Genomic DNA, 27,762 nt, shown 5'->3' with positions numbered 1-27,762 from the left:
TGATTCCCGTAAGTAACAAAAACACACTATTACATATAAATTGTTTGTCAATATAATAATAAGACAGTGCATTACAATTCATTTAACATTATACAGTTTAAAAAATATTTTCAAATATGTATCTATTCTGTACAATTAACTGGGCTTGCTACGTTGCTCGTGTGGGATCTTGATATCAGTCGAGGTTCCATTATTTGCACATAATTCAATGTAATTGTATCTTTTAATTCCTGCTCCTCTTCATTTTCAATAATCGTGAATTTCCCAACTGGCACTTGTACTTCCGATATCCCTTCTGCAATTTGAAATTCACTAGTAATAAATATATCTCAATTATATTATAGTATACTGTATAAAATTACGTACGAGATACTTTCAAAGTGTACATCGACGATTTTGGACAATAAGAAATAACATCTGCCACGATGTAATTCGATATTTGTGGTGAATAATCTGATCCAATTTTGAGCATCTACAAAATTAAATAGTAATTAAAAACTAGTACTAATAATTGACCTTCTAAGTACTTACCTTAAATGCTATAACGTCTTTTAACTGTGGTTTCGTCGTCATAGGTGGATATTGTTCGATCTCTGTAGGTGTGAGTATGTTATTGTTAATTACAGCTGTGCTCTCATTTGTGTTTTCAGATGAAGGATTGAATCGAACAGCCTCTTCGTCAGACGTGCGTTCCGTTTTCACCTCTTGCTTTATCCTGGTATTCGAAAAGGTAAGTGGAGCAGGGCTTTCACCCAATGCTAGTAAATTGGCGAGTTTGCTAATAGCTGTAGATAATGATGCAGGTCTGTCTATCGTGTCTGATTGCACTTCTTCAGCACCTTCAGTATCTACATTATTAAAACGAATATGCTTGCCAGTAGAAACTACGCAAGAGTTTATAATCTTAGGTTTTAAATTAGTTTCTTCTTTCTTTTTTAATGGTGGCTCCATTTCTTGTTGCTGCTTTTTCTTTCTGTGCCGTACTCGTTTTCTTTTTGAACATGTTATATTTTCTATTATAGTACTTCTATCGCTAGCTAAACTTAAATCAGCAGTTTTTGAATCAGCTATGCTGTTTACTTCGCTATCTTCTCCTTCACAGGACATTATGCTAACTTCTGAAACATCTAACAATAGAGAATCATTTATATACATAACTCTATGTGACGTACACTGAATGTTGAGTAGACTACAGATTTTATGCATTTATAGTAAAATCGAATATGTAAAAAATTCGTATAGAAGACAAAAGTGTATAAAGTACAGCAAAATGGCTAGCATTATGTTTACAGGATTAAAGGACATTCTTAATGAATGTCATTTCTTAAATTTACATCTTATAAATTTTATTTTGCATAAAAATTCAGTCTAATGATGAGTCAAGCCTAACCATTTCCTGATTTGTTTGCGGTATCAGTAGGTAAAGTCTCTCGAGCTGGACTTGACACAGCTATAGGAAAATTAGTTTGCATTTGTTTGTGTTGAACAGAGTTACCGATTCTCTCTTGCTTCACAGGAGTATTTTCTACCTCTTGCCTGTACCTAGACTCTGATAAGATTACATTATTTATAGTTGTATCATTGTTCAATCCAGATCCAGGAGAGACCCTGTAAAATAAATGTTGCAATATTTTTCAAGATACTTTAGTAATAAAGAGTACTTACAGTATCGTTTCGTTCTCCTTCAGTATTCTTATATCTTCATTAGGTGGTAAATAATCAGTTTCATTCAATAACAAGTGGAATGGTTCTTTAATGCTAAACAGTTTCGTGATGTGCTCCATTAGGTGAGCGATTTGCAACATTTTTGTACCATCGATGAAAATCCAACAATAACGACGCACATCATTGTAGTATTTGCACAAATCGATTTTAATGCGAAAATTAAACCGGCTCATTTCTGCCGTCGAGGTTATGTTTCATTGATGTTGACAAAACGTGCACCTAGTTTTACTACCTGATAGTGATAGCGCGTGTACGAGAAGTGCTGCAATCTGCAAACAACATGAATGTTTCCTATGTCGAAAGGAGGAAATATTTATTATAAAGAGTAACAATAATTTTATAGATAGGGGAGAATATACAGTGGTTCCTTTAACAGATTCAGGATTGCAGATTTTTTAATTTATCATTAACCGGTAAGGGTTAAATTTCATCATCTACAATTGGAGTGCTCTAACTGTAAATGAGAATTAAATTTCAATCGTTAACTCGAATTTCTTCCAATTAAGCTAATTAAATAGTTTTCATTCTTCAATTAAATCCGAATCAAAAAGCAAATGTCAATCAGTGTTCAAATGAATTAATTATTTATTTGTAACCCTTGATTCCTTTTTAGGATTACTGAAGTTAATAAAAATCGTCGTTATTCAAGACGCGTTCTCTATTCGACTTACAGTTACAATTATATATAGTAGAGGTTTAAATTTTATTTTGCATAAAAATTCAGTCTAATGATGAGTCAAGCCTAACCATTTCCTGATTTGTTTGCGGTATCAGTAGGTAAAGTCTCTCGAGCTGGACTTGACACAGCTATAGGAAAATTAGTTTGCATTTGTTTGTGTTGAACAGAGTTACCGATTCTCTCTTGCTTCACAGGAGTATTTTCTACCTCTTGCCTGTACCTAGACTCTGATAAGATTACATTATTTATAGTTGTATCATTGTTCAATCCAGATCCAGGAGAGACCCTGTAAAATAAATGTTGCAATATTTTTCAAGATACTTTAGTAATAAAGAGTACTTACAGTATCGTTTCGTTCTCCTTCAGTATTCTTATATCTTCATTAGGTGGTAAATAATCAGTTTCATTCAATAACAAGTGGAATGGTTCTTTAATGCTAAACAGTTTCGTGATGTGCTCCATTAGGTGAGCGATTTGCAACATTTTTGTACCATCGATGAAAATCCAACAATAACGACGCACATCATTGTAGTATTTGCACAAATCGATTTTAATGCGAAAATTAAACCGGCTCATTTCTGCCGTCGAGGTTATGTTTCATTGATGTTGACAAAACGTGCACCTAGTTTTACTACCTGATAGTGATAGCGCGTGTACGAGAAGTGCTGCAATCTGCAAACAACATGAATGTTTCCTATGTCGAAAGGAGGAAATATTTATTATAAAGAGTAACAATAATTTTATAGATAGGGGAGAATATACAGTGGTTCCTTTAACAGATTCAGGATTGCAGATTTTTTAATTTATCATTAACCGGTAAGGGTTAAATTTCATCATCTACAATTGGAGTGCTCTAACTGTAAATGAGAATTAAATTTCAATCGTTAACTCGAATTTCTTCCAATTAAGCTAATTAAATAGTTTTCATTCTTCAATTAAATCCGAATCAAAAAGCAAATGTCAATCAGTGTTCAAATGAATTAATTATTTATTTGTAACCCTTGATTCCTTTTTAGGATTACCGAAGTTAATAAAAATCGTCGTTATTCAAGACGCGTTCTCTATTCGACTTACAGTTACAATTATATATAGTAGAGGTTTACATAATAATCAAAGTACCACTGTATATTGTTTAGTAAAAAAAAAGCAAGTTGAATCAAAGTTTCAGGGATGAGAGACAACAGTAGATATTATATGTATTGTGGAAGTTGAATATGACATCCATTAATTTTATTTAATTTCTGGTAATGCAATGATACAAAGTCAAGGGCTTAAACTACTTAAGTAATCTGCCACCATACATGAATCTGTTCCAGAGCTACGCTAGAAATATAAGTGTGGCGTGACCGAAAATTAAATACATATAAATCGCAGCAATTTCATAAGATTCCCGTAGTTCGTCGTTCGCTCAGTTAAATCAGATCCTCACCTAATTAAACATTAATCTAACAATAAGTAACAGGGAGTCTACATGCGGTTTGCAAAAATCATTTTCCCAAAATAAACGCACGATATCAGCGAGAGGACTTCCCAATGATAGCTTTGATTTCGAGCTGCGGCGTTTTCACAACGATATACCGTAACGCGCGATACATCATAATCGTTTTAACGCGGTTAATCACATAGCTGACCCGTGGCTGCTTAATTATGTATTTATATAATTATGTAAAATTATACCCAATGTGGGTTTCGATACAACGAGATATCCACATCACAATGCTCTGTTATTTACATAGACTCTCTACATTTATACTAACGAAGTATATATTTATTTATTTATTTATTTATATTTTTATTTTCATGGATAATCTATATACTCGAAAACGTGACGTTCCTTTCTCAGACGATAAACCATTTGTAACTCGATAACGCGAAGTAATACATTATTTTCATTTTAAAATCAACATCGTACGTATTTCGAATTCATAAACGCGGTTTTTTACGTCTCGACGAAGGATGTCAACATACAATAATTTTATCACCGAGTATACTACTTAAAAAGCTAGCTGCAATCGAATGGAATATTTGTACGTGACTATTCACGTGTCTCACCTACGTCGGAACCTTATTGCACTCGAAGTCAGATAATCGTGCGAAGGCAATCGTGTACAACAGGTTCACAGTTACTCGTAATTGACAAATAATTCGATATTCCACAGCGTCTATAGGAAAGTTCTTGCAATACTTTCCCTCGTTAAAAATAGAGCAGTTGTTATAAATAACGAGAGCACGCTGTAAGTCTTCAGCTCCTAATTAGTCGAGGTAACTTCTCCTTTTGGTCAGCAAATCATGCGCTCAATGCGATAGGTATAAAGAATTGCGTAGGCGAGTGCTCGATGGAAATTGAATCGACTAGCCAATAAATTTTATAAAATCTTTCTTTTACGTGTTCGTAAGTGGGGTAAGTAGATAGAGTGGGCAGTGGGAGACAACCCTGGAATAGGATACATTGGTAAAGGTGGGATTCTGCGTTTCGATAATTCGGGACAATTAGAATCACGGCGATTATACCGTTTGGTTCCATTTATTATTTATCAATTCGTCAGTTGGATAAAATTGAATAAGATATTAGTAAACTGCGGATTTTTCTGCAGAACGTAGAAAATGAAGTCTCGATAGAGATTTAGATATAATTAACACGCATTTCATTTTTGTTCTCCTTGAATATTATATTATAAGCATTTTTTGTAATATGCATAAAATCCGCAGTCTAGATATTAAGGATTAACGATTGAAGAAAATGTAATAATAGATAGGGTCATAGAATAGATACAGTCGCAATCATAAAAGTGTTCCATTGTATCGTAGCTGGTTCTTTTTCTATCTAGGAACGACTAATTTCGTAACAGCGTTGTTAATCGGAGACAAAATAGAGACACATCAAATACTCTGACTCGCGCTATGCACATCGAATTTTCGAACAATAAACATCGAATAGTCGTTCGCCACTTGTGCGATTAGTCTCAGAGAAGAATTGTTCGATCTATGAAAACCCGAACGGCCCAATAACCATCGAGTCAGGCTCGAGCAGAGACGCCCTACCGGTCAGGGTTTTCTCGTAACTTAAGACGGTACGCAGTTCATGAAATGATGCCACCCCAAAACCTAACGAATTCTCGGAGAACAAAATTACCGCGTCCTTCGCTTTAAGCTAAAGCTAGCCTTCGCATATTTTCTTCCATTGCGATCGAACCGTCGAATGTCGATTCTCGGGGAACGGCATCATGGCGGTAACGTCGCATTATTCGTCCCCCGTTTGCTCATTCTCATTTGGGAACGGGTCTTCATCTCTTTACGAAAGGATGCACGAATTCCTTTTGGACTCGGAACGCTCGCGGATCTGCTGCAGATGCTGAAGCTGCGCCGGTGACGGCACGTGAGCGCTGCTGCTGCGGGAATTCATATGCTGAGGCGGCGGTAATGACTGCCGGCGACGTCTTCTCAGCGCCGGGCTCAGATTATACTTCAGTTTCGCTTGGATTAACAGTTCCTTGAATATTTGAGAGACGTTCAAGTTTTCCTTCGCCGACGCCTCTACGAAGCCATTTTCCCATTTCATTGTTACCATCTCCCTTGTGCTCTCACTATCCACCTGAAATTTTTATTCATTTCTTCATCATGTTTTATATTTCTTCATTGTCAGTAGTCAATTTGTAATAAGAAATCTAAATAGGAATTTTCTATATTTAGAATTAATAATTCCTTGGAGTTTTGATCTATGAATAACATCTATTATATCACATTTATTAAACATCTATTAAACAGCAAATGCATAATTATGACCTAGACATTTTACGTTATATTCGAAGTATACTTTGTATTTCGCATATTTACCAAAAATACGATCACTGATTATTTTTTATCACTTCCAATTGATGAGTTTGCGAGACTTCTTGGGACACTTGCCCAGTTTATGATTGGTGTAATATTTACCTCGTATTCCTTGTCAATCACATCGACTTTATTGCCGACAACAACGATGGGCACGGTGCCCTTCGTGCTAAGTATCTGCGCGCGAAGAGTTTTCACCTCGAGGAACGTGCTGGCGTCGTGAACGTCGTAAACGAGAATGAACGCGTCCGCTGACTTGATGGAGAGGTCTCTCATGGCCGGAAACTCGTACGAGCCCGATGTGTCCAGAATGTCGAATGTTAAATGTATACCAGCCACGTTGAAATCGCCGTGATGCATCTCCTCCACCGTCCGTTTGTACTTTGGGGTGAATGTGTTGTAAAGAAACTGGTTGATTATCGCCGATTTCCCAACCTTCGCGGCGCCCATCACCACTATCTTGTGCCGTATGTTATTCTCCTGTTTTCCGCCGCCACTGTCCGATTCCGATAGCCTCTCATTCCTGAAATCCGTTTTCAAGTCATCCGAAAGTATTTTAAAATTGTAGAAATCTTATAAAACGACGGATCGTTAAGGGGAATTGTAATCTGAGAGGGTAAAATCATAGTCTATCACTTTTCGGAATGTCTACATGATGCTGCTATCAGTTTGCAAGGGAGGTGAATTCTGACTTCCTTCATGTTTTCTTCGAACGTATTAGTATTTGTAATTCAAGAAAGCAATATGAGTTAGAACGAGGTCGAAAAGTGACACTATTACGGACTTCTGTTACTCCCACATTTATAAAAAATGACAAGTTGAAAGAGAAAATTTCTTGGTATGATATCGAATATGGGCGAATGAAAGGGAAAATGAGAAGAGCGTGTAGCATTTAAAAGGGCAACGCCTCCACGAAGAGAATGTCGCTAATGAACGTTAAAGATCCCTTTCACCGATTCTACGCGTTATTGAATACACCCTCTCGTATAGAAGCTGTCCTGAATTCGCGGCACCATCGCATAACTAGAGTATCTATTCTGTGTAGCATTCGTGAGCCACAGGAGATGCTGGAGATGCTTTTGCATGCACCAGATAACAACTGTTCCTAAGTATCTTCGTCGTCGTAATCATCCACGCTTATTACAGGAAGGAGCCAGGTGCGGGGTTATTACCGGGGCGCACAAAGGAGGAGAGAACGACGAGCTTCCCTTTTTGCGGGGACTCGCCGCAAAATTAAAGCTCGGCCCCGGCCTAAGAGCGAGTCAAGAGGAGGCCGGACGAATTCAAGAGGGAGAGAACGAGAAAAGAAAGGTAAGGAGAAAGTGGTTGAAGGCCGGAATGTGTTCCGCGAATGACCAAAGACGCGCTTTCGCTCTGCTTTGTCTACTTTCCGCGCGTAATCTTTTCGTTTGCCGCGAATTAGCGAAAGTAATATTCCCCGTAGGCAACGGTTTAATTCCGTTTACGTTTTCCACAGAGCTCTTTACAAAACAGTGGAAAATGGGTGGAATTATAAAGATTCCTCGGAGAGAGGGAAAGAGTTTTTTTAATGATATCGAGGCGCAAATAAGACAAATAGTTGGTGGATAAAAATATCGTTACCTAGCGTTTTTCGTCGTTCCGTCTTCCTGGCCCTCCTTCAGCGACGACGGCTGTAGACTGAAACGGCGACGAAATTGATGGCGACCTTTCATCATTTGTGCGGAAGTTCTCCTGTAAAACACGGCCGTCGTAAAATAGAAGTAGGATACGGAAGAAATGAAAGCGCTTTGCAGCGGCGTAATACTTTCATCGTTAGAATCTTGCCTGCGATCGATGGTACAACTACGGCCAAAAGGAAATGTTTATCATAGTTCTCCGCGAAAACGGCGGGACAAAGACTCTGCCCGCTTGTTATCGTATTCATTTTTCGCATTACGCTCCTCAATTTCGTCGCATTTCTGTTTACTGTCCTTGAACGTTTCACATTAGCGACGGGTATTAAATTAAGTTCCGTAATTCCCCCTTATCTTCGGTTCCCGACTTTCGAAATTAGTTTGCATAATTTACCGGCGTTGGATACAATTAACGTTCGACCACGACGACGCTCGCGCTCACGTCGTATATGCGACATCGTTAAAAGTTTCGAACAGCTGCCACGAAGCCGGCACGTGGGGGGCGGGCGAGCCGTGGCCAATAGAATTGATTGATCCACCTACGATAGCCAGATAGATGTACGCGTTTCTGCTGATAAAGCGGGAACGAGCCACACGCGTCAAACGTCGCGCGCGCCGTATCGATCGTTCACTGTCCCGTTTAATCGTACTCGACAATCACAATAACGCCGATTCCGGAAGAACACACGTACGTGAATTCGTTATTAGAATTCGCCTCGGCTTGTTCCGATTCCCACAACAAACCGCGATTCCAGATTGGATCAGGCGAATGTGCCGATCGGGTGCTTTCATTAAAAAGACATATCGAAGTATGCAAAACATTGTGTTGAAAAATACAATGTATTCTCGTCCCTCGTGAATGAAACGATATGAAGTTCCCGTGTTTGTTCATAAATAGTAATTCGCAAATCCTTTATTTGCGCGTTAATCTCGTGTTAAGGCACGCGGAATACCGGTGACCTTATGAATTTACAAATAGCCGTAGTATTATTCACTAAAATCCCTTTGCGGTTTATACACCCATTCGCCAGGGGTTTCTACGTAACGGAGGAATTAACGTAATTCCCCTCCGTGTCTCCTACTTCGCTATCGTTTTTTTGCTACTTCCTCCGACACAGCGTCCCACGGATCTTCTCTTCCTGTAGTTAATAGCCGCGTCCCCGATTGAGAGAAAGTGCACCAGTTTAAAGTCCTTCGGGAGAGTTCTTCCTTGTTTGATGCGCCGTTAAATTTGTATTTAATGAACGACGCGAATTAGCATGGGAAATGAGAATGGATATTACGAACGAATGGAAAACTCCTGGTCAGTGTTGAGACTTCTCTATCTACCCATCTTTTCCATTTAAAGTTTAAAGTAATCTGAACTGTCGTACCGTTCGGTAGTTCGAAACAGTCTTCGGTATTACAGATTCCATTTTCCAAACAATAAATGCTTGGAATTACATGCTTTGCTTTTAATGAAATCAAAATAATGTCGTGGCAGAATGTTATTTTTTAATGGAACATTTGAAAACATCAGCAGGTGCGTTATTTATTCAAGTCGAAAGCTGTTTGTGATTCGAGGTCGGATGAATTCTACGTAGATTCGAATCGCGTGCAATAACGGTGTTATTGGCGAGGAGCCGCGGCATGACTCGGGAACCCTGAGGTCTCTAAACGTCCTTTTGTTCCTCGCCGTAGGGTGACGTTTTCTAATCTTGTCCAGCCGGAGTTCTGATTCCCCGCGGATAAACACGTAAACTCGCTCCTGTAAACGCTCGCAGGCGGATCGATATGACGCGTAACGCAATTTCCCATCGAGATAAACGATGCCTACGCGTGTACCACAAACCGGAACGTGTACGTATTTGCAGTGGAACAAGACCCTCCTCTCTCCCTAGTATAGATCGATAGGCAAGCGTCGTGATAATTGTCAAGGCAACCGTGTGAAAACCGGCCGCTGATAGCGTCGACAATTGTTTCTATTTTACATTTCAATAGAACTCCGGGTCCGCGTTATCGACGTTGAGCGGCATAAGGGTGGATGACAATTTCTAGCTGAACCGGGTTTTTCTCGCGAGGAAATCATTTTTAATCCATAATCCAAACTGCTATCAGGCGCAGCGAGTGTCGTTGCGTCGCTGCGCACTGAAAATTTGATGCAACGACCTGGCTACAGATAAAGATGAGTAATGGACTCGAGCGTGTTCTAAAGAAAAATCGGTCCTGAGAAAAACGTGCAACGCCTCGCGTGCTTGATCATGCTGCAGCTACCATAAATTATCCAAACTGACCACTTGTTAAGGCTTTAATTTCTAATGAAACTCTCTTTCAAATGCTAAAGTTGTTTCGCTTAAAATAGAAATAGGATTTTGTCCTTTCTGATTATAATATTATACGAAATATCGATGCGTATTTTTCTTTGTAATAGTATTTTTATATCATACAGGATTCTATGTACAATCGTGAACAAATGTTTATCCATGCAATTGTATCAAATTTGCATTACTGTTATAAACTTAATTTTTATACATTCTGTATTGTAGAATAACATTGCCTGTGAAATATTTGTAAAATGACGGGAAGAAAAATTAAATTCGCCATTTAATCGTTTCTATCTTCCGTAAAAAGTCAAATTAGCATGTGATAGACTAGAAGTTAGTATCACTAAAAGTGGAGTAGAAGAAAATTATAATAAGTATCTAGTGCATAATACCGTGGAAAATTAAGAAGCCATTTCGATGCAAATGACCACTGTATAATAAAAATTAAGTTTGTGGCAATAATATAAATTCGAGTAAATCTCATTGGTATCTATTCTTCTGTCCTCTTATCTTTGTCCATGACTATAGATACCACAATCGAAAACGTAATATACAGTGGAATTTCTACTTAGAGACTGTTCGAAAAATAATAAAAGGGGGTTGAAAACTTTGGCAACACGACTCGAGATAGGATTTTAATCTTCACGTTTATTGCTTCATAAAACGCGTATCGCTGCTTGGTATCGATCAACAGTTTCCGGCGATATTAGTCTCATAAACCATCGAGCGTCTAGTCGAACTTTTAATCCGGTTCTTCGAGAATTTATGCCCGCTTACCGTTCCGTTTAAATGGTGTTTGCAATTTTATAGCTATATTTGCAATCGACCGATCGCATTGAAAGCTCGCCGATAAATTTTCCCCCGTGACATGCATTTCGTATTCCGACAGGCTTGATACAAATTGCGGTAATGAGGAAACGCAGCGATCGGGCAACGACTAATACATGCGTTGCGATTTGTAATTAACCATAGGGAAACGGTCCCTCTCCGGGGACGACGGCAAGCAATTACGAGTCTTCGGAAACATTTCCAATAACCAGAAACTATGCTTATTATTAGCAACGTGCCCGCGAACATGCACACGTTCTATTCTCGAGAATCAATGTACTTAACTCGACTACTGTGGAATTGAAATCAATTCTTAAATGCTACCATAGAAAAATAACATTAATGCTGCGAGTCTGCTGAGGTAATATTTCACTCTAGGTAGCACTTACTATAATGCAAACATTATTATTAGTATGAACAAGATTAATGTCAGCAAGTGATCAAGTTCTTTAGAAGGATTCAATCAATATTTTAGTGGGGTAAAATTTCACTCCAGATAACGTTTTAGGATTAAACCTTCTCCATTCAAAAATTAATTCTTTTCATATTCCCAGAATTAAGAGTGTTCGTCTATAGATATAGGGAGACAAGACGGTTCCCTTCGCGTCGAGATTGGACGAATAGAAAACGGAGTCTCGGGAAGTACCTCAGTAGCCGATAGTATTACGGCTTTGTTCGCGTAATCAGGTGCACCATGAAATCCAGGCTTCTCGAAATAATCCCAGTTAAGTAGATTCAAGACCCTGTTTTTCCTTATTGTTCCATGATCCATCGGTTAGTTGGACATGAGACAGTGTTGAATAGGTTCCTATGATTGACCTATCAACGAAATTTATAAATACACGGTGCGGGTATCGAGAGGATAAAATTATGCGTAGCCGGGTGATATACCACGGATCGATATTCAGATTATCCGAAAAAATGATGCGGGTAGGCGTGTCTGTTATCAAGTGGCGATAAGACCCGGCACGATTTATTGCCAATTTGACAAACGCGTTTCCCTCCTCCCGGACCGCGTTAACCCCGTGTACTTCTCTGCGAGCACGTACGGGTAAATATATTTGTTTAATACGCCGATGGATAAAACCTGGCGAAAGGGATTTAAGCTCGTCGATCCCTTTGCGATACATTTTAGTGGAAAAAAGGCAGGAACGAAAAAAGGAGGACAGCACTCGCGACGGGCTGACGCTCGCAGCACAACCTCTTTTTTTCTTTCGCCGTGCGTCGTGGCGCCACGCCATGCCGCGACGCTGTGACATTAATTAAATTCAATGACTGCGTTAATGCCGGCGTTGAACGGAACGCTTGAAAAAGTTGCCTGACTGTTTTCCGATAGAGGACGTCGCATCGATTCAACGTTCATTCCGTGAGCCGCGTACCCATGGACTTTACACGCGTGCCTCGAGAAAGGATTGATCCTTCACCCACGTGCAGGTCAGAACTCGTTTTGACAGATGAAAAAATTACATTTTTATAGTTCCAGACGCTTTTGAATGATACGTAAGCAAACTGTACGAGCGTGCAGTTCTTCGCGAGCGAAACAATTTTTAAAAAAAGTGTCATGTTCTCTAAAACGAATTTGAAAATGTCAGTCCTGTTAAGTTTCGAGTATTTGTTGTTGGAGACATTTGAACCAGAAATGGCTGCGCATTGTATTTCAAAGGACAGAGTGAGCCTTCAGTACCGATTTCTCTTTCCGGGATTTTATTCCGCTTTTCTCCATACGCGTGATTTACGTGGGCCACGAGAGTATCAAGGGCTTAGGTACGTCGAGGCGTACACAAGTAATTTCGATCGCGCATCGGGGACCGCGTACCCACTGGGTTAATTCCCAGAACCGATTTATTTTTCATTTGGCACACGTTCGCTCAAAGTAGTGTACTCCCGGGCGAGTCGAACTTCCAGACCTTTTAAACTTCCCAAGAAGAGGTCCAACTTTCGCCCGGACAGTGAGAGTAATTAAACGAAAGGAGAGAGAGAGAGAGAGAGAGAGAGAGAGAGAGAGAGACAAGGACAGGCTCTTTGTTAGCATCACATCTCGCGTTTTATATCGGCCATTATATAAATACGCGAAGGGTTTAATTAATGTCCAGATCCCGTTTGTTTTCTTCATCTACCTCAAACCCCGGCAATGATTCTAATTACGAAACCTTTAACATTCTCGTCACGGCGACAAAGCCGTTAAGAAAATTCTGATGAGTTAAGATTTTATGAAGAAAGAGCGCAGGCCTCATTACCAGGTTTTTGTCAAGAAATGAAAATGGCCTCCCATTATTCCGAACCGTTTCACGGTCCTCCAGCGAGCGTCTCTTTAATTAAGAAAATTGCAAGACGCTAACGCCTCCCCCCTCCCCCCATGCATATTCATACCGCAATGTATTCGAGCTTAACAACAAGCGACGTAACGATATCGGTGACTGTTTCCAACGATCAGCAAAAATATTGCTCGCCGCGTTTATTGCCAGATTTGTAACGATCTTCAGTTATTATAACGGATGAATATTAATGAAACGAGAGCGATATACGGTCTAATCGAACCTGTTACGTGGCCATATCTCGCGATATAAAGCTTGGTAAAGGGTGCACGTATATAAAGCACGTGAAATCCATCGTTCAAGGTGTTCTTCCGCTCGGATGGAAATTTTTATATAACGTGAAAAGACCTGACCGTGGTAGGACCGTCTCGAAAATTCCACACCATTTGTCGTCATAAAGGTGTTTACAGCTTCGGCGCAATGAAAATACCTTTGCCGTAAAGCTTCCCTGGCCTCGTATATATTATGCGTGCAATTTAAAATAGAAGTAACAAATCTCGCGATACTTGTCTTCGTATACATCATCCGAATCAGACGAAACGAGTGAGTAATTACTTGGAAAATATGATAACGGGCTGAATCCATAAAAATGATTAATGATTATGATTTGTTGTGATTTTATGAAAACGTATGAATTCGTCATATGGTATCAAGTGTATTTCTGTCAGGCTTCGTAATGAAATCAGTGACCGATGTTGACTGACTCACCTTGTATATCACATTCAGAAGTTGTATCGTTGCAAAGTACGTATAATTACAAATTGGCTCTCGCGGGCTATTCCGAGTGAAAGCGGACGGTCCTGAAAAGGGCCATTCAATTAATCACAGCGTGGTTCGAGAGAAATACAGAGGAAGAAGACGACAGCGAAATTACAAGTCGAACCACGTGGGGTCGTGAGGAATAACAAGATCCGTCACGAGGCGCGCGCGTTCTCTGGACATTTTCCTTCGCCTTCGTTCGTTGCTGACTCGGCCAGCTTATTCCGGCGTCGAACGCTCCCGGAGAGAAAACGGAACAATCCCCACTGTGACGTCTCCTTATATCGGCGCACGGAGGGGTGCGACCGGGTCGGGGGGGATGGTGATATAAGACGGAAACGGCGGGACGCCAGAATCGTGTCTGCGGAGGAAAAAAAACGAGCGAGAATCGCAACCCCTCTTCGGCATACTCTCCCGGCTCGTCTCTCGCTCGAACTGGATCGGTGCAATACGACGAGACCCGACAGCACGGAGCCGGCTAGTTCCGACTGACTTCCCGGTCGTTGCTCCACTTTACTCCCTTGCACGCATTCAACCCCCGTCACACGACCACCGCGCCCAGAGTCGACCGATTATCGTCCAATACTGGACCCTCTACGATCGCACATTCCCTTCTTCCTCTTCCACTGACCCAGCCACGACATCCTATTTACATGCACGTCGTGTTCGCTTACTCGCTCTCTAGTCTGCGTCAACTCCGCGCTAACTTTTTCAAACTATGCTCGCACGGAACTCAGAACCATTCACAGCATTCCATTCCGAATAGTTTTTAAATTCTTTAGATATGTCTTTCAAAGTTCTTTGAACGAAATTCGTGTTCTCTTCTCTATTTTCTCTTCATAGAGAAAATCGTCTTTGTGTTTATAGACATGTCGTTACAATTTCTATTCTCTTCCGCTGTGACAATTTTTAAACTCTTTGGATGTGTCCCATCAAAATTCCTCGGACGAAATGCTTTCCTATTTGTTTTTTCTTTCCAGATTTATATTTCGCGTAGTTTCTCTCACTTTGAACATAATTCACAGATGCAAATATGTTTTCTCGTTACGCTTCAGAACTCAGAGAAGTTGATAAAGTTTATGGAAGAGTCAGAGAATACATTATTATTAAATATTCTTATATGCATGCGAGGAAGGCTTGAATTATGCGCGTTCGTTGCCAACGAAACGCTTGGCCAGCTTCCGAAAGCCGCGGCACGTCGGCTTTCGTTGACCCTAATATACTAGACAAGCAACCGCGATATATTACTTAATGTATCTTCGCATTTTTCGTCGAGAGAAACGGGGTCGTTGGTCATAGGTCAACGTATTTTCAGCATCTCCACAGAAAAGTATCTGTACCCTTTCTCATTATCAATTTTCAATAATCTATTTCCGTCCCATAGCCTGTTGTCAAAATTGTTTGCGTGTGTTCATGTTTTATCGTTTACATAATTATACATATTTCAAAATTGATTTATCGATTTTTATCAAATACCGACGAATTGATTTTATGAAATTAGAGCCGAAGCTGAAAGGAACGATAGAAGTTGCGGAACGGCATAATAATTTTGTTTCTCGTTCTCGTTCTGCCGGACGTCGCTTTACGGATTCCCGTAGCCATCCCGGTAACAACGACTCCCTCTGCCCTACCCCGTGGGCTTGTTCTTCGCCGGAATTAAGCACACACGCAGCTTACGTAAACGGGGTTGAAACGTGTACGGCGACCGCACCTTTATAAATGTGCGGTTGCGCGAACGCCTGGCTGGCGCAATTTTCCGTCGGGCCGTTTCCCGATAGCGGTTCGTGCGCGCGACCATAAGCGAACTAAGTGCGAGTCGCATGCATTATACCGCGGCCCGATAGCGGAGACATTTTGGGAACAGTGAAACCCACTCCTCCTCCCTTTGTATGTGTGTGTGTCTGTATATCCGCCCTCTTAGAATCGTGACACGCAAGAAATTTACTATTACCGAGTCCCGGTCCAACTGGGACGTTCAGGACGTTACTCCACTTTTGGATGTTTTGGTGCCGCTGACGCTGTATTAATGGCATGGGCCGTATCATGGAGTTCAGATATTTCTTCTTCGCTTCAATGACTTATGAAGGTTTTTTCGGCTGCGTCTATTGGCTATAGAGGCGAATTTATGAGACGCCGGGTTTCTTGCGTGTCCTGGATTTATTCTGATGAGACGAAAACCTGCTCTAGTTTCCTTGGCCTGTTTCGAAGGTGCTGGAGCAACTTTTTCTCGCGAGGCTAACGAAGTCAGGATGGATTTTGGATGGGAATTTGTTTGGAACGAAAATCAAAATATTATAACTTGAGCGACTGGAGAAAGTTTTAAGAAGATATTAAAATATTAATATAAATGTTATGTCTCAATTGGGAGATGGTAATCCCACGTCCTATGCGGGCTATAGAGACAATAAACTCACCCGGATTGCTACAAGATTGTCTTGGTAGCAACTCTAAGACACTGATGATAGCCCGTGTCAGTCGAGCGTATTATAACTTGGATGAAACTTTAAGTATCGTGAGATACGCCGACGGAGTATGCAAAATAAATAGTAAATCTGTGGTGAATCGAGATCCTCGGATAAAGATATAAATCCGAAAGAAGAATTCAGAAGAACGTTCGGATATTTCGAAGAATCAATTCTATCACAATTTTCCACGTGTCTCGTTATTCTACTCGCGTAACTTGTCAAAGGAGAATCGAACCTAGCTTACTTAGTCTTTTCAACGGAGAACGACCATTCTCGTACCCGGTTCCAATCTCTTATCAGGAATTATCTCGGCGATCAGCGTTCTCTGTTCCCTCTTTGGTCGTTCCCTTCGGGCCGTTCAATTTATAAACTATGATCTGATCGAGTCGGTTAGGGTTCTCTCGTGTTCGACGTTGACGAATAGCAAGAAAGGATTTACTTTCCTGAACGCGATGGGAAATGTAGATCCTCGTCACGATGGTAAACACTGTTCTCGCCATCAACACCCTTGGAAAATGTTGCTCCTCGCGTCGAGTAGGAGTAATTCCGTGTTTCCCACCAACACGCGTGAAAGAACGACGCGAGACCCGACAGCGACGAAGGATTGATAGTCGAACGAGCTGGGACGTAAAAGAGACGAGACGCGGGCTCTCGGTTTTCTCCCGCAACCTTTGAAGACGTGAAACTCCTGATGGATTCTTGCATGCTGTTGATTCGTGGTATTGATGTACACTGGTTTATACGAGATTGGGGAAGCCGGGAAATTGATGTTTCCTTTCGTTCTCGAACGCGAGACGTTATAATCAACGCGATAAAACAAGATATATAGGGAAGCACCGTATGATCTAGCACCTGATTAATCAAAATGATAAATGGTTTCATAAGTTGTTAATATCTTTGTTCTCGATTAATCTTGCATCATGTGTCACTTGAAAATGGATTTTGAAAGTAGGTTTGTAAGAGTATTAATCGGCGAGTTCATAAATGGTAACAATTAAGGTAAGTGTTCTAATTTCTACTCAGCTAAGCACGATTTCGCTATTAGCTGAACATAGAATGTATAAATCAAAATTTATAATGAGAAGTACTTTGACGTGTAAAATACATATAGATACAAATACATTCAGATAAATCAGGCAAAAGGTCATTTATATTTTTATGTAAAATGTTCCGCAAAAAATTTCGCAATTTCCTTTTTGATTCTGATCTTGAAGTTGTAAAAGATATTTTATGCTTATCACTAACTTTCTATACGAATTTCAGATAAAATACTTTTTACGAGCTAATTCAGTCTCATCGTATATTATGTCATGGAATCGTGAATAACAATGTAGAAAAATATTGAAAGCCCTTTTTAATGTATTTATTTTATATGTGTATTATGTTAAAATTGTAATAAAATACACGAGTAAGTAGAAATTGGGACACGAACAGGAATTGGGACATTTACCTTAGTGGCGGAAAACCCTGAGGACGCTGATAAGAAAAAGATTTGTTCTATAACAGTTTGGATATAATTTTAATCTTTAAGTATTTGAACGGGGTCGCTGCCGCTCGTATCAAACGCGACTATCCTCTTAATGCCGTTTCCGCTCCATACGTAGACCTATACTACTAGCTGGAACAGTTTCCTCTTGCTTGTTACACTAGTTTTGGCGAAGCTTCCGTTGTATCTTCACCAGAGATCGGGCAACTTTTATGGCCATGTTAAGTGAAACAGAAAACTGTCCACTTCTCTAAATTTCGCAGAGAATTATCTGACCCAAACGATTCTTATATTTTCTGTGAAGATTCGAAGTTCTTTGGAGTATCTAAAACTCAATTCTACCCAGCAGTTTATTTTCAATCCAAAATTCAGTTTAAAAATTGATAACGTAGATTGAATTAAACAAAATAAATGTTTCATCGATTTTCTTCTTATCACTTGAATCCATTATTTTCAACTCTTTTATTCTCTTTTATTAGATCAATGCAACAGTTCGTGTCCGAGTTTTAGAGACGCGTCAGTTCTCATTGTACTTCAGCACAGATGTTTGTTTTACTATTATGTTACAAATCTATTGAAGGATAGTACCCTCATAAATCCCAGATATTGTTGATTTACTTTCATTTGTGTATAAGAGTAGTTTTTCAATGTGAACAAAGGAAAATCGATTTTCACTATGTTATACGATTTTCCAAAGGGACTGAGTGTAACAATTCGGCGAGTTCATAAATGGTAACAATTAAGGTAAGTGTTCTAATTTCTACTCAGCTAAGCACGATTTCGCTATTAGCTGAACATAGAATGTATAAATCAAAATTTATAATGAGAAGTACTTTGACGTGTAAAATACATATAGATACAAATACATTCAGATAAATCAGGCAAAAGGTCATTTATATTTTTATGTAAAATGTTCCGCAAAAAATTTCGCAATTTCCTTTTTGATTCTGATCTTGAAGTTGTAAAAGATATTTTATGCTTATCACTAACTTTCTATACGAATTTCAGATAAAATACTTTTTACGAGCTAATTCAGTCTCATCGTATATTATGTCATGGAATCGTGAATAACAATGTAGAAAAATATTGAAAGCCCTTTTTAATGTATTTATTTTATATGTGTATTATGTTAAAATTGTAATAAAATACACGAGTAAGTAGAAATTGGGACACGAACAGGAATTGGGACATTTACCTTAGTGGCGGAAAACCCTGAGGACGCTGATAAGAAAAAGATTTGTTCTATAACAGTTTGGATATAATTTTAATCTTTAAGTATTTGAACGGGGTCGCTGCCGCTCGTATCAAACGCGACTATCCTCTTAATGCCGTTTCCGCTCCATACGTAGACCTATACTACTAGCTGGAACAGTTTCCTCTTGCTTGTTACACTAGTTTTGGCGAAGCTTCCGTTGTATCTTCACCAGAGATCGGGCAACTTTTATGGCCATGTTAAGTGAAACAGAAAACTGTCCACTTCTCTAAATTTCGCAGAGAATTATCTGACCCAAACGATTCTTATATTTTCTGTGAAGATTCGAAGTTCTTTGGAGTATCTAAAACTCAATTCTACCCAGCAGTTTATTTTCAATCCAAAATTCAGTTTAAAAATTGATAACGTAGATTGAATTAAACAAAATAAATGTTTCATCGATTTTCTTCTTATCACTTGAATCCATTATTTTCAACTCTTTTATTCTCTTTTATTAGATCAATGCAACAGTTCGTGTCCGAGTTTTAGAGACGCGTCAGTTCTCATTGTACTTCAGCACAGATGTTTGTTTTACTATTATGTTACAAATCTATTGAAGGATAGTACCCTCATAAATCCCAGATATTGTTGATTTACTTTCATTTGTGTATAAGAGTAGTTTTTCAATGTGAACAAAGGAAAATCGATTTTCACTATGTTATACGATTTTCCAAAGGGACTGAGTGTAACAAAAAACATTCTGTTTATATATTTAAATTGTGCTCCTGCTGTTGTATTTTGTTAATTTTTTATTACGAATAATGCAACAATGATAGAATGTGTCTTATTTAAAATCAAGTAACAACGTCTGCACTGTTCCAATATATTTTTGTGTGGGAAGTGGATTGTAAAAATACATTATTCCACGCGAACGGTGGGGAACGAGAAATGGGAAACATTTGTTAAACAGCGTGTGACACTTCTGTATTACCGTAGACAGAAGTTAGCGCACGTGACACTTGTTACCGCGTATTTAGGTTAAACTGCGATAACACAGTACGACGCGGCGTCGATAAGTGGCGAACAGCGACGCATAAATTTCAGATATCATTAACCGCTCGCTCGGTCGAACGCTTCTTTACGCCCGACTATAAGTACTGTGTGTGGAAGCGACGGTCTCGCCATGGTGGAAAAAATCGTATATTTCATCGGACGAAAGAGAACGGCGCCAGCCGCTCGTTAAGGGCGCCGACCTGTAAAACTTTTGAATTACGCATTGATATACGTGTCGCTTCGTCCCCGAGGAGATACAATTAGAACCATCCGAGCTTGATTATGCTCACTCGTGTGAAACTCGATTCGTTTACTTCAACATTTGCCCTTGATACTATCAAATCATGAAATACTAATCGTTCTTCATTCACGAACTTCTTCTTAACGCGCGATCTTTGCAAAAGAGGAATCACTTAACTTAAAGTCATCAATAAGACTAGATTACTACGCGATTGAAATTCTCTTGAAACTTCAGTACTTCTAATTAATTAAAAATCCGATAGTCTAGTATCGGAAGATCCAATAAGAAACTTCTCCGATAACTTTGGCATTCGCAGCAGATTTTCAAAGAGCAGTTTCTCCAGCATCCAATAGTTATATCGTGCTCAACGACGCGACGGGTCTGATAAAGCGAGCAGTATGTTGCGCCAGTGAATAAGAGTTTAATTGCAGCGCGTAATCCCGTTAGCAAACGCGTAATTGAGTTACACGCGAACCACCGTGCAGATTACAAAATGATTTTCTCGCCTAGCCTAATGCTCTGCTTTAATGTTCACCTATCAGCAATATGAGTAGACGTCCGGGAGATTTTAACGCCAGAGTCAGAAACGATCTTATTTTGATGATGACGAAACCAAGAATTTATTCCGTAATTGCGTTTAGATTGTCTATAAATATATTTTATAATTGTGCTCCATTTTCTGTAGAATTTTATTGGTTGCACTTCTAGTCATTGATAAAGGATTTCTTTCCTTGGATATAATCGATTGAAATTGTTCTTTGTTTCTTGGTGTCGTAGATTCATTTCATTATTTTATGTTATCAGTTTCCGATCAGAGATGTAATTGAGAGAAATAATTTGGTGAAAGTCCGGATGATCCTTTTAGAATTTCGTTAAATCTTAATTCACGGTTTTCGCAATTCATTCCTCGGGCGGCGGCTCCTCGAGATCGTTCGCCTCTCCGGTGCGAGATTCTCGCACGCAACGAACCCGAACCCGGTCGATTTCAATTTCCACTCTCGTTTCGTAAGTCGGCGCTGCGAAAGACGAGGGCGAATCCCAGGACGAGAGTACAGACGGAATCGGGGTCAAACGGAGGAGACGCGGAAATGCAAACCGAATCGTGAGCTGGAACAGCAATAACCCGGGCGGATGCGACGGACGACTTTCGCGGGACGAAATTCGCTCACGCTACGGTAAACAATGAAGAGATCGCGGACTGAATGCGAAAAATCTTCTCTAGCACTATGTCGAATCAAGATCCAATCGAGATGTTTGCACCGAATCCGGTTGGGTGTCGTTTGTACTTTAAACAGTGCTGCCTCGATTTATTTTGCAGAGACGATCCCTTAACCCAGTTGCATCAAACACTGCAGGCTGCATTTTTAAAAAATTAACTCAATATTTCATATAATAATTGTTGCAACATTTAATCTACAATTTTTAATGCGACGTTTCCTATATGATAGTCAATAAGAACATTGGCTGATGTATAAGATATATGTCTTTCATTGAATGAGTATAATTTCAATGTTTTATTAAATATATTTTATAATTTATTTTTCACGTGTCTCAAGTAAAGTAAATAAAGGATAATTTCAAATGCTATTTGAAACCGACTTATTTTATATAAATATACATGTACATTCGAATAATGCAAGTAGTTCAAGGGAGCTATAGAAAAAGCTGTCGATATTGGTTTCTGTACGGTTTATCGTCCCGCGAGTACGTCGGTGTACCTGGGAACGTTAAAGCAGTCTCGAAAACGGGATTGAAGAGCGTCCCGGGGAAAAGCGTAGCAAAATTTCGTCGCGAAACGGAGAGAATAACCAGCGACGGGACTAGAAAACCGTCCGCAAATACAAATGAGCTTGGCGGTGAGAGTGCACCTTCTTAGAGTTCGATAAAGATCGATCCGTCGAGGCCGACGTTTCTCCGGACGGCGACAAACTGCGCAATTTTCTGCGACACGCGAAATCCATTCCGCGACCGAGGATCGTCGTATTCTTCGCGGTGACCTCTGTAAATTCCTCGGTGCTTTTTTCCCTCCGTGCCACGTGAGATTTATTCCGATGACTCTACTATTATTCTGTCTAAGCGAACAAATTTTGTTTGATGTTACAAACGACCGCGCTTCGCAATCGAGTTTCTCTCGGAACGGTCCCATTCGTCTTAACAATTTTCGAAAATCCGAACGAGCTCGATGGAAACGAATTTACTTTGTCTCTCGCAAACGATTGTGATTGTAAAGCTCTTCGGGGAAAAATGGTTACCTTTAAAGAACCAACAAATCGTTACAAGAGATTAAACTCTGAAGTGCATTAAAGTTATTTTCCCGAATTTGTACGGATCGCAAATACCGCAGAGAACCGTCCGGGAATTTCGAAATAATATCAGGTATCGAGTGGATTTAAAGATATTTACCGGATTCCCTCAATTCGAGTGTTTACGCTCAACAGTATAAAAATTCGTCACCCTTCCCAGTGACGATAAAATTCATTTATACGTATTTATTCTGCAATAATTTTATCACGTATATCCATATCAAATTCTCCAACAGATTGGCAAAGTAATAATAAAGACTTTTCGCGCGCTATCGCATTGATAGTAATGTTTATTGATTATCGTTCGAAAATAAAGCAAACACGTTTAACGCGTGTGTATTAAATCAGTGTCGCGGTAATGTGCAAATTACCCGGTAATAAATTAGAGGAGTAAGTAATTCAAACTTCGATACACACGGTGCGCGGTGAAAATTTACATAGTCTCATTTTAGCGGTTTACTTGCCGCGGCAGTCGTGTATCAAATTTTCATATTAAGACCCAGCGTGCCATTTAATCTGATTTTATCTCGTAATGGAGAGAAGAGGGTATAATATCAACCGTCTCCCCAGCCTCCGTCATTTTGTTCGAACAAAATCGCGAACCTCCTTCTCGTTCAGGGTACCCCATCAGGTTTAACGATCAACGAGTAGAAAAGTTACCCGGCCTTAATACCCTGTACCATACTATTTTCTAGGGATATTATCAACCTTTTTAGGTCAGATAGAATCTTCATAAACCGTGCAAACTGATTCTGCCATCGGATTTACGACGTACATACCAATTTTTCGCGATCAAAATGATATTCCCGTATTAGAATACTCTCTCCGCTTTAATTTTTAATTATGTTATAATACCGTTACATTATTGACTGAAGTAAATGGCTGATACGGTACACAGATAAATGTTAATAATGCATCCACTTGCATATTTCATTTATACGTTATTAATATTTATTTCAATCATATTATACGGGAATAAAATGGTGAATATAATGCGCGTTCTTCTGAATGAATCGAGACTTCCCCAACATCCTGTTAACGGGTATGCCATGTCATTTAAATGCGAAGAGACCGTGTAACGCGTATAACGAGGTCTTAAATGTGGTAGCGCGTTCATTCAAATTCCCATAATATCGCCAAATACGCTGGCTCGTTCAATGAATATATGCAAGCCAGAACCGAGAACCTCGTTATTTATTAGCGCGCGTGTTAAAAGCACGATTCTGTCCATTCGATACATTCTATTATACGGTATCGGTTGGTTACGGGTGAAAATGAAATTTTAAGCCGACTACCACTCGCGTTATAGTGTATCAGTCTTTGGTCAAACCGGCAGGAAATCGAATCTTCCTTACTTATCGAAGCTCCGCCGTCATCAGCGCGTTATTAATCCTGGCTCAGGATTTATCGGCTACAGCCATTCATTGCGCGGAATACTAAGCCTAGCACGGGGTAAAAAGACAGGCATTCTCTTCGATGTACAGCTGATTGTTCTACGGTATCTGGGAACGATTAATTCTAATGCAGTATGAAATATTTCCTGCAGCTGCAATTGTGTGATTTCGCTTCTGTTCCGCGTGCCTCTTTGTGATAACCGCGTATCAGAAACATAGTATGCTTCCTCGCAACTGAAGAGTACACAGGGTGAGCTTCGCGACGTGATGACTTCGAATATCTCGTAAAGTTTTTATTGTACGATACAAATTTTTAAACTAATGTTGAGTGGTTTCCGGCGGGGGGAGGAATACGCAGTGCTGTACTTTGTCTATTTCTGTGCCTTTTTAGTGAGACATAAGGGTCAGCTGCTGTTTTTTTTAAATAGAATGCTCCATATTTTTTCGAAAATTTCAATGAAGCACCAACTTCTGAATAAAAAATAATTTGTAAAACTGATTTTTACTGAATTCTTCAAAATGATTGTATAACATATTCCATGATACTTTGTGTAGACTCTATGTTCTATTGTATCAGCTCGTGTAAGATTCAAATTTTCATGTGACGATCAACCACTAAGAGCTTCAGAACTTGAAGCCGTCTAACTAAAATAGCGTAACGAATTTGTAGGCAGCATTGAAAATTCGCGTTCGCACTTAGACGGTAGTCGTAATTGAAAAGTTGTGCTCAGCAATCGCGAAGCGCATGAAAGTTGCATCCTAGTACGTGAGAATCGTTCTATTCGCTGCGTCGGAAGTTGAAAGTATCGGTCGTAAATTCGAAAATCGAGCTGTTCGCGAAGAAGTTTCGGGCAATCGATGTAAGAGCTTTAAATTGATGGTGCTTCTCAACTGGGATAAATTTTCTCGGCAATGTTTTCATAAGGTTGAAACAATTCAAAAAGATTTAGTTTACGAGACGCACCCTCGTTTTTAGAATACTTTTTGAAACATGCAATTTTAAATGATCCTTTATCAATTTTAATCGATGTTCTTACGTTGGAAATATAATTATGTTGAAACTGTTCACGAGTTTTCGTATAATTCTTCAATCTCTGACAAAAATATTCAGACGCTATTTTGAAATTCGTATTTCATTTCATGGATGATTTCCACAATATGATAATTGAAGATCGTTTTTATTGCGTCTCGAATAAACGCGTAGCGAGAATCAGAAGATGCAGTCGATTCGAGCAGATGGTCGGCCGCGGTCATTTTTCACTGACACACTCCGAGCAGCCGGCGCCCGACAAACCGTCACGTTGATTCAGAAGCGATTTCTCATCGCGCGGAATTCCCGGTGTGGAATTCCTCGCGCGTTATGAAACGTCATCGACGCGACGTAACATTGGGTGAAAACAGCCGGATATTTTGCGCCGCGCGTACCACTGTTAAATCCAGTTGTTCCGTACCGATTCTTCTCTGCCTTTTTGCGAAATTCACGCGCGGACAATGGCCAATCGCGACGTTAATCAAGCACGTCGCGCGTTAAATTGTAGCCAATTATTTTTGTTAATTGCAACATCAGCCGTGTGCAATTGAACATTTTTAAACAGCTCGTTTCTGAAAATTTTACGAATGTCACTCTATTACCGTGAATTAAATCTTCCCATTAGAGAATGTAGAGTCCCTTAATTGCTTTCGGTGTTATTTATGGAGAACGAGAAGCGGGGTGCGCAGGAAAAGTTCGAAAATTGCATTGTCATTGTAAGGCGCGCCGTAAATTACAGTGCGAGATACGATTGATTTATACAAGCGAGCTCGTGTACCTTGAACAACCACTCTGGTAACAAAAAATCGTACAAATATTCCACTAACTATCACAGATTATTTTAATTAAAAGATTCTTGTAATTGATACGTCGTAATCATATAATAAATAATAAACAGCTTTAATTAAATTTTACTTTAAGATGGTTCTATTAAAATTATGAAACTAAGTGAACGTGCATTGTAAGAGTTTGCAAAATAGTTTATGAAATTAAACTATGATTTCTTAAATATAGTTAATATAGGAAATGAAATATTTTGTATTATTAATTATTCTTGAATTTTAATAGAACCACCTTAAATAAAAGATTGTAAATAATTTCACGGAAGTCGCATGAAGTTTTTGGAATTAAGGGATGCGTTGTTACTGATCACTTCTACACGTATAAACTGATAAAAAAGTTAGCAGGGAAATGGATCGCGAGGGTGCATCGCGATAATAGACGATATAGGGCGAGGAAATCAATCCCGTGTCCGCTGGCGCTATAATTAAACGGGAGATAGAACGTTAGAAAAAGTGATCGCGCGATTATCGAGTAAGTATTATCGCAAGAAGTCGCTGACTGGATACCGTCACGGCTTGAACCTCGGATCCGTTTTTCTAACGTCTTCTATCAAATTGTCTAGCTCGGAGAAGCTGCCTCCATGAACTTTTTACCTCCTTTCTTTTTGCGTTCCAATATCTCGAGCACCGAAGGCGCCAAGCTCGAAGGCTTCAAACGATTTAGCATGGAAGTTTTCACGGTAAAGGAAGGTAGACCTGGGTTAAAGGAGCGTTAGCAAGATTCTAATCGGGTTAACGAAACGGGACAGATCGGACCGGATAAAAGTTCACGGCAGGGCGAATGACGCACGCATATTTTTTTTTGGAATCCCAATTCTCGACACGAGTCAAATCTTCAATTCAAAGCGCGATTCGATCCGTGGTAAGCTGCAAAGCCTGACGAATCAATGTTCGAAGGAGACAGACCCGCGGGGTAGATCGATCTTTCTGAAAGGGAGAAAAGCTTGCCGAATAAAAATCGCGGTGCGAATTTGTTCGTGAAGTCTTCTTTGTCCTCTCTTCTTTTGTCAAAAAATCATACTATCAGTACTTCACTGACAGTGTTACAATGGTATATTGTATAGAATTTATGTAACATCTCTGACACGTGCGTCGTATATTTTTACAAATGTCAGTAGATTTTAAACATTTGATATCAATTTCATTTAGTCAATACCCTGAACAACATTTATCGAGTGCAATGAAGTTGGTCTTGTACTGTCTGTTAAAACTTTTCCTGTGTTAATTCCATTTTTCTACTGCTCCTTTTTTATTCTCACTGTGTGCATTGAGCTGCCGAGCTAGAACATTCGATTTCCACTGAGCGCGAACAATGGCGAAAAATATTAGCGATCGGAATTCGTTGGTCTATACGTACATACATCAGTGGTAGATAAATCTACGCTGCACTCGGCTAGCAGTTGAACTCGCGATTGCCCGCGGGCAAACACTGGTATCTTTAATCATCGGTCTATAAATATAACGAAGGTAGTTGTAACCGAAAGGGTGGAACGTTATTATTCTACTGAGGTACCTCTCGCCACGATATTTTATACATTGACCCGTCTCTGTCCTAAGTAAATTTTGGAAATTTAATTCGAAGTTCTATCTCGCGACCTACAGTCAAAATTCGTACAGTTCAAATCTTGTAACAAATTGAAAAATGTCTAACTACACGAGAC

The 27,762-nt window shown here is 39.5% G+C and overlaps 3 protein-coding genes across 3 annotated transcripts in view; all 3 read right to left on the bottom strand.

Annotated features, from left to right (window-relative positions):
• Nucleotides 1-29: 29 nt before the first annotated feature.
• On the bottom strand, nt 30-2,033 carry LOC108626253 (uncharacterized). The gene is made up of 5 exons (XM_018026833.2): nt 1,666-2,033; nt 1,391-1,608; nt 532-1,127; nt 367-472; nt 30-295 (listed from the first exon to the last, which is right to left on the bottom strand). Exons 1-5 carry the CDS (start codon nt 1,896-1,898, stop codon nt 123-125), a joined length of 1,326 nt encoding a protein of 441 aa, XP_017882322.1. The 5' UTR covers nt 1,899-2,033; the 3' UTR covers nt 30-122.
• A 434-nt stretch (nt 2,034-2,467) lies between these two features.
• LOC108626249 (uncharacterized) lies at nt 2,468-3,127 on the bottom strand. Its single transcript, XM_018026827.2, has 2 exons — nt 2,748-3,127; nt 2,468-2,690 (listed from the first exon to the last, which is right to left on the bottom strand). Exons 1-2 carry the CDS (start codon nt 2,978-2,980, stop codon nt 2,468-2,470), a joined length of 456 nt encoding a protein of 151 aa, XP_017882316.1. The 5' UTR covers nt 2,981-3,127.
• Nucleotides 3,128-3,594: 467 nt separating this feature from the next.
• LOC108626271 (ras-related protein Rap-1) overlaps nt 3,595-27,762 on the bottom strand; it is a 34,818-nt gene continuing 10,650 nt past the window's right edge. Inside the window, exons 2-4 of the mRNA XM_018026862.2 lie at nt 7,838-7,948; nt 6,338-6,758; nt 3,595-5,996 (exon numbers count right to left, since the gene is read on the bottom strand). Of these exons, the coding sequence (XP_017882351.1) occupies nt 5,697-5,996; nt 6,338-6,758; nt 7,838-7,932 (816 nt within the window). The 5' untranslated portion in view covers nt 7,933-7,948 and the 3' untranslated portion in view covers nt 3,595-5,696. The remainder of the gene's footprint in view (nt 5,997-6,337; nt 6,759-7,837; nt 7,949-27,762) is intronic.

The sequence above is a fragment of the Ceratina calcarata genome, unplaced genomic scaffold, assembly GCF_001652005.2.
Source record: "Ceratina calcarata isolate Rehan_Ccalc_2016 unplaced genomic scaffold, ASM165200v1 scaffold390.2, whole genome shotgun sequence".
NCBI lineage: Eukaryota > Metazoa > Arthropoda > Insecta > Hymenoptera > Apidae > Ceratina > Ceratina calcarata.
This window is presented reverse-complemented; position numbering and strand designations above follow the sequence as displayed.

What these genes read in the sequence shown, in the direction of transcription:
- LOC108626253 (XM_018026833.2), bottom strand. Translation starts at nt 1,898, where the DNA reads ATGAGCCGGTTTAATTTTCGCATTAAAATCGATTTGTGCAAATACTAC. An exon ending in CGCAAACAAATCAGGAAATG is followed by an intron (nt 1,128 to 1,390) that starts GTTAGGCTTGAC and finishes CTCTATTGTTAG; the next exon opens with ATGTTTCAGAAGTTAGCATA. An exon ending in AAGACGTTATAGCATTTAAG is followed by an intron (nt 473 to 531) that starts GTAAGTACTTAG and finishes TTAATTTTGTAG; the next exon opens with ATGCTCAAAATTGGATCAGA.
- LOC108626249 (XM_018026827.2), bottom strand. Translation starts at nt 2,980, where the DNA reads ATGAGCCGGTTTAATTTTCGCATTAAAATCGATTTGTGCAAATACTAC. An exon ending in AAGGAGAACGAAACGATACT is followed by an intron (nt 2,691 to 2,747) that starts GTAAGTACTCTT and finishes TTTATTTTACAG; the next exon opens with GGTCTCTCCTGGATCTGGAT.